The sequence below is a fragment of the Sceloporus occidentalis genome, unplaced genomic scaffold (assembly GCF_023333645.1).
Source record: "Sceloporus occidentalis isolate IW3139 unplaced genomic scaffold, rSceOcc1.0.p SCAF_25, whole genome shotgun sequence".
Classification (NCBI taxonomy): domain Eukaryota; kingdom Metazoa; phylum Chordata; class Lepidosauria; order Squamata; family Phrynosomatidae; genus Sceloporus; species Sceloporus occidentalis.
Genome location: NW_028317005.1, coordinates 5,220,136 through 5,227,284, shown reverse-complemented (window position 1 = coordinate 5,227,284; position 7,149 = coordinate 5,220,136). Strand labels below are relative to the sequence as shown.

The 7,149-nt window shown below is 41.2% G+C and overlaps 1 protein-coding gene across 1 annotated transcript; it reads left to right on the top strand.

Annotated features, from left to right (window-relative positions):
• The first annotated feature begins 4,164 nt into the window (after nt 1-4,164).
• On the top strand, nt 4,165-5,970 carry LOC149300290 (general transcription factor II-I repeat domain-containing protein 2B-like). The gene has a single exon (XM_089485281.1). It carries the CDS (start codon nt 4,165-4,167, stop codon nt 5,968-5,970), a length of 1,806 nt encoding a protein of 601 aa, XP_089341407.1.
• The last annotated feature ends 1,179 nt before the right edge of the window (nt 5,971-7,149 follow it).

Below are 7,149 nucleotides of genomic sequence, written 5' to 3'. Positions count from 1 at the left end.
ATAGACAAACATTGGCAGTAGAATGGGTTGTACTGAAGAGCTCAGTGACTTTAAACGTGAAATTGTCTTAGTGTGCCATCTTTGCCATCAGGAGCTTTATAAAATGGATCTCCATGGCCGAGCAGCTGCACACAAGCCGATGATGGCAATGTACAATGCCAGGCATTGGCTGTAGTGGTGTAAAGCATACCACCACTGGACTCTGAAGTGATAAACCACACTTCACTATCTGGAAGTTTGATGGACGAATCCATGTTTGGCAGATGCCATGTGAACACTACCTAGCAGAATGCATAGTGCCTACTGTAAAGTTTGGTGGAGAAGGGATATTGGTCTTGGGCTGCTTTCAGGGTTTGGTTCCAGTGAATGGTAGCATTAATGCTATAGCATACAAAGAAATTTTAAATGGCCGTTTTCTATTCCAGAATGACTGTGCCCCTGTGCACAAAGCAATGTCTATAAAAACATGGTTTGACAAGATTGATGTAGAGGACCTTGAGCCACCTGTACAAAGCCTTAAACTGAACTCCTTTGAACACCTATGGAATTAATTGGAATGCAGAGGCAGGGTGTCAGAGTAAATTCATGGAACTGTCATTCATAGACCACCGACAATTTGGACTGTGTCGCTATGGACATCCGCTGTCCAACCACATTTCTCTTTTGGGGTTACGCTATGCTCGTGGTGGGCAACACTCAGGAGGTGGTTACAGAGCGAGAGCTTATTTGGGAACCAAACATACATGGGCACGAATTCCCTCCGCACTCCACAATCTTGTGGAAAGAGTGGAGGCTCTTATAGCCACAAATGGAGGGGTTAACTTCATATTCATGCCCATAATTTTGGAGTGGGATGACCAACAAGCTCATATAGGTGTAATGGTCAGGTGCCCACAAACATTTGATCATATAGTTTACTTCAATACAAAAAATGAGTTCAACGCACACTTAGTGGTCCTGTGGCAGAGATGTTTTAGTTTGCCATTATGACAATGATTCATGCTCACATCTGAACAATGTGATCTATAGTTTCCACAACAAAAGTTCACCGTTCAAAGAAGTTACCAGCACAGAAGGAAGTCACGTCATATGAAGATTGTCTTACATTTAATCCTACAAATGCCACAAAATAATCTACAATGACTTATTGATAAGGCATTTACTTCAGTCCCAAGTACCAAAGATAAGAGGCAATAAACTAAAGGGTATGAATATTATACTAAATTATAACAATCACCATAAGTAAAATTTGAACATAGTCTTGGAAGGAATCTATTATAACCTCTACTATTATTATTATTAACCTTCTGTGTGCCTACCCCAGATCATGTGATTACTTGCTGCAGCATGTGACTACAAAGGAGCTTTTTACTGTCTGATCCTGTCACATGACTGGAAGTAAGAAGCTCATTCTTCCATCACTGTTCATACTCCAGATAATTTGGCTTTGTTTGTCAAATTGTTAATGTGTCCCTGTTACGCCTGCATGATAATATGTCACCAGCAGTCCTCTTTAACACATGTTATAAGAGACACTTGTTCATCGCCAAAGGAATGTGACTTACCGCTAAGAATAGATGGGTCAGAATATGGATACAGACTTTTTATCCACAATTTTAAATACACATTTGCAGATTTTACCAATTAAACTCATTTTATAGTGTTTCAACAAAAGGTGTTATGACTACCAAGGTCTTTAACAGAAGAGTTACTCTCAATGTCCTGGAGGAGTGGGACACCAACATGTATGCTACAATGCTGGAGTTTATTGCAAAGAAGATTATTGAATATGTGGGACAACTGCTTCCTTATCCTTTTTCTGTTTTTTAGATTAATTTAGGTATCGTAATGAGTATTATTTCTTATACTGTATTTCTTAAAATATGAACCCGCCATGTCAGTTGATACGGTAATGGCATTTCTGTTTGTTATTATTATTTCGAATATCTCAACATCCTATAGGACAAAGGGCAAATATAGAAACATAGAATATGAACCATTCGGCCATCTTGTCTGCTGTTTGTTTTCATGTTTTAAAGACGCAAACCTTAATAATTCCTTGGTCTTGTTTTAGACTCAGAATAGCCATATGCCTTTCACATTGTGACACCTTCCTGTCTCTTGGAGGACAACAATTCAGCGCAAAAGCGTTGATGGTTTCATTCAGTAGAGTTGACTAGTTCTTTATTATCCTGATACAGGTTTCCTTGTCCTTTGTCACCAAACCTTTGCAGTGCCACCTGAGTTTGAACATCCACATTAACTTTTCTTTGCATCTTTGCAATGTGAGAGGCTGTTTTACATCCCTATGGTCCCCAATGTTTGTGATTACCTTCCGATATCAGTTCTCAATGGTCCCTATGGTCCCCAATGTTTGTGATTACCTTCCGATATCAGTTCTCAAATATGGGTAGGCTAGACCCCCTGGAATTCTGGGATACTAATGAAGGGAAGGTGAATTGAGTCACGCCATTGCATTTGGGTTGTAAGTGTACTATTTTCCATGTTTTAATCATTGGATCCATAAGAGAGGGTATGGGGAAGTCGCAACATGTGCCCCAAGCACTTCCAATTTTTCTAAATTTATCTTAAAGCCTGTTATGCCATCCATGGGGGCAATGACTGGGAGGAATTTTCTCGAATTAGAGACATACAGTAACACATCATTAACTTAAGTGTATTTGATCCAACCTTTAACCACAATGAATTTGGGCTCCTGACTCAGGATCCTAGGCAAAGGATCAAGGGCCAAAATAAACAGGAGGTGGAGACAGCGAGCATCTCTGACACACCCCTCTCTCCAAAGTAACGGGCTCCGTGTTCTTCCCATTAGTCATTATGGTTGTCAGGAGGGTATGGTAAAGGTTGCATACAAAGTTTAAGAACTGTTGGCCAACGGTTGTTGAAATCTGCATTTCAGAATTTGTATTTCTTATTTGGGGAGCCCCCTGACTTTGATGAGCACGTACCACTGCAGCGATGGCATTCTTACGGTTTTTACCCCTCATCAAGTCCAACTGGTGGTGTCTCAGCAACGAAGGAACAAAAAGGTCTGGAGTCTCTCAACCATCAATTTTGACAGGATTTTGATGTCCTGGTAGAGCAGTGTTATGGGCCGATACGATTGAACACAGGTGGCAGCTTTATTGGGCAATACAATCCTTCTAGCTTTGGTGGGTGTGGAAAAGAGTTTTCCCTCCTGGAGGACATGGTTAGAAAGCATTGTAAGGGTTGGGGTCAGATGTTGTGCCAGTGATTTGTAAAATTACACCGACAATCCATTAGGTCCCGAAGTTCTGTTAGGAGCTAGGGAAAGTATTACCCTTTTCCACTCCTCCTGTTCTATTGAGGAGTTAATACATTCTCTCTGGTCATTTGTTAGTTTTGTAACCTGCGCACATTGCATGAGGTCAGTTCCTGCAGTTTTATCATCTTGAACAGCTTTAAAGAGGAAAGTAAAGAAGGAGTGGACTTTCTTCCTAATATTATGTGTGGTTGTTAATATTACTTTATCTGCTGTAATTACTTGTTTTATAGTTGCTATGAGCCTACCCGATTTACTGCCCAATCTAAAGAACTTGTTTCTAGTATGGTCTAAGGCAGACCTGGGCAAAGCACGGCCCGCGGGCCACATCCGGCCCGCTGAATAGCTCGGACCGGCCCGCAAAGAGTGTCCTGGTGACTCACCAATGAGTCCGGTGTCAGCAACGGGAAGCAGCGAAACTATGCACTCCGAAGCCTTGTTCATTTTGTTCACTTCTGTGCTGTGCTAATAGTTATTCAGGCCTTACTTATTCAAGCACCTCTACCAATGACGTAGGCTTGAATAACTTTATTAAACAGCACATAAGTTAACAAAATGGACAAGGCTTCGGAGTTTGTAGTTTCACTGCTTCCCGATGCTGAGTAAGTGATGCCACTGTAACTTCTGAGTGCCAGGATGCTCGTTGCGGACCTTGGGGAGTGCCAGGACAATCGTTCCACGCTCGTCATTGGTAAGTGTCAGGACTTTTCCCTTTGCATTGTAATTACAATAATAATAATGCTAATAATATTCACTTTTTAAGCTCTCTTCTTGGGGCAGCTCTCTGTGCCCTCTCCTAGGAGCATACTACTGTGTATTAAAAAAATCTATTTTCCGAGGTTAGCTGTTAACCCTTAAATATGGCGGCTAACATTAAAAAAAGAAAAATTGATGCAGAATGCCGAGTTTTTAACAAAGAATGGACTTCTAAATATCTATTTACTGAAACCAAAGGTAAAGCTGTGTGTTTAGTTTGTGGAGAGCAGATAGCTGTATTTAAAGATTACAATTTGCACCGCCATTATGAGACTAAACACGGAGAGAAATACAAGAACTTGACGGAGGCAGAGCGGGCACGGGTATCTGAAGATTTGCTAGCAAACCTGCAAAGTCAGCAAGGATTTTTTAAAAAGCTTCACTCATCCAGGGATGCAGCCGTAAGGACCTGCTTTGTAGTATCCTACAAAATTGCAAGAAACAGTAAGCCATTCTCTGATGGGGAGTTTGTCAAAGAATGTTTGGTGGACTCTGCAGCGCTAATTTGTCCTGAGAAAAAAGAAGCATTCGCAAATGTGCCCCTCTCCAGGCGAACTATAACGAGACGGGTCGAAGACATAGCGGGGAATTTGGAGCTTCAGCTGCAAAAGAAAGCGGATGATTTTACCTTTTTTTCCTTGGCTCTGGACGAGAGCTGTGATATCCGAGATACAGCCCAGTTACTTATTTTTTTACGTGGGATAACAAAAAACTTTGAGATGATGGAAGAGCTGGCAGCTATGCGATCAATGAAAGATACTACAACGGGGAGTGATTTGTTTACAGAGGTAAATGCATCCATGGACAAGCTAGGACTAAAATGGAACAAATTGGTAGGTGTTACAACCGATGGCTGTCCAAATCTGACAGGGAAAAATGTCGGACTTTTGAAGCGGATGCAAGAAAAAGTGACTGAAATGAATCCAGAACAGAAATGTATATTTCTGCATTGCATTATTCATCAGGAGGTGCTGTGCAAGTCGGTGCTAAAAATCAGCCATGTTGTTGATATTGTAACTAAGATAGTTAATTTCATCAGGGCAAGAGCACTAAATCACAGACAATTTGTTGCACTGTTGGAGGAGCATGACAGTGAACATAGTGACATAGGCTACCAGACGGCTGTGAGATGGCTCAGTGTTGGCAAGGTGCTTAAAAGAGTATGGGACCTGAGAGCCCAGATTCAGGAGTTTTGTGAGCAGAAAGGCAAAGACATCCCAGAGTTCTCAGATACACGCTGGATGGCAGATCTGGCCTTTGCTGTTGATGTGACTGCACTCATGAATGAACTAAATGTCAAGCTGCAAGGCAAAGGCCTCTTTGTACATGAAATGTTCAACTTTGTGACAGCTTTCATGAGAAAGTTGACGTTTCTTTCAAGTCAACTGAAGGACAAAATTCTCACTCACATGCCAACACTGAAAGAAGTCACACCATCAGCTGATCACCTCCAAAGGTATTCATCCATGTTAGGGGCACTACATGATGAGTTTTCCAGAAGATTTCAAGACTTCAAAGCAATTGAGAGTGAAATGCACATGATTTCTTCTCCCTTTACATGCAGTGTGGATAATGCACCCAGTGATGCCCAGCTTGAACTCATTGATCTGCAGTCTGACAATCTACTGGCAGAGCATTTTAAGTCAGTATCACTGCTGGAGTTTTATTCTTCTCTCAAGGTGGAAAACTTTCCACACATAAGGACGCATGCTCAGAGGATGTTAGTTCTCTTTGGATCTACCTACGTATGTGAAAAAACATTCTCAATGATGCAGTTCAACAAATCCAGATACAGATCCTCTCTCAGTGATGATCACCTGTGTGCTGTCCTTCGCATAGCCACCTCGGATATTCAACCTGATTTTAATGCACTTGTTCAAGCCCAAAACAGGCTAGATTTCTCTCATTGAACGTTTTTGTATACATTAAAAATGGTAATGTTACGGTGTTTGTCACTGTTGTGATTTTTTTCTCTGTTTTTGTATGTTGAAAAATGTATTAAAGAAATATCTGATTTAAAAAAATGGTAAGGATGCATATACTGTAATGCAGGTTCATTAAAGTTTATTATCTTTTCACTGACTCATTGTAAAGTTTCATTTACCATTTTTTTAAGAAGGGATAGTATATGTATGCAGTATACAGGTATTGGTAGAATGAAGTTAAGGGCTCATGCACACTGCTGTAGTTTCGCCCGGGCCGTAACCCAGGCGAAACTACGGCGTGCTGCTGCGGAGAGGAGATGGGAGTGCTCCTTACCGCTCCCCTCTCCATTGGCAGACACGGGGGCCGCGCCGTAAAACGGGGTGAAACACCGGTTGCTCACCGCGCCGTATTACAGCGCCATTCATTTTCAATGGCGGCCGTATTCTGGCCGCAAATCGGGCGGCTGGAATACGGCCCCATTACGGCAATGTGCATGGAGCCTTCGTATGTTGGTCTGGCCCTCTAAAACCATTCCAATTTCTCATGTGGCCCCATGGGAAAATTAATTGCCCACCCCTGGTCTAAGGGCTTTCTGATATTTTTGACCTGCAATAATATATGTATTTCTCTTTTAATAATATTTATGAAAGCAAAATGTTATGAGCAAGGACTAATAAAGTGATGTAGTTATATATTCTATGAGAGTAGTGTCACACTAATGAGGATGAAGGGGTAACTAATAGTATGTGTTGCCCCCATGAAGCACTTACATACATCATAGAAAAGCAGGCCCTAGGAATGTATGCTTTCATCTACAGCCTGTAGATAATGCATATACTTCAGACCCATGTACTAAAGATAAGCCGTGATGAGCTAGAATTTTTTACGCGGATTATTACCTTCATTTGAAAAGAGATGGTAAAACATGATAATGTTTACCATTATATTTAGCAATCTTCTTAGTCGAGTTTATATGTGCAGAAAGGATTGAGTGATTTCCATTCAGAGATGGGCAATGCAATTGTAAGCTCTTTGTATAAAGGTATGAAGTATACCCTCAAATGTCATGTTACTCAGTCTATGATTGAGTACTGTATGTCTTGATGCAGTTTTACTTTGCATTACTGGACCTAATGTGGCAAAACCTATACTGCCCTAGTATA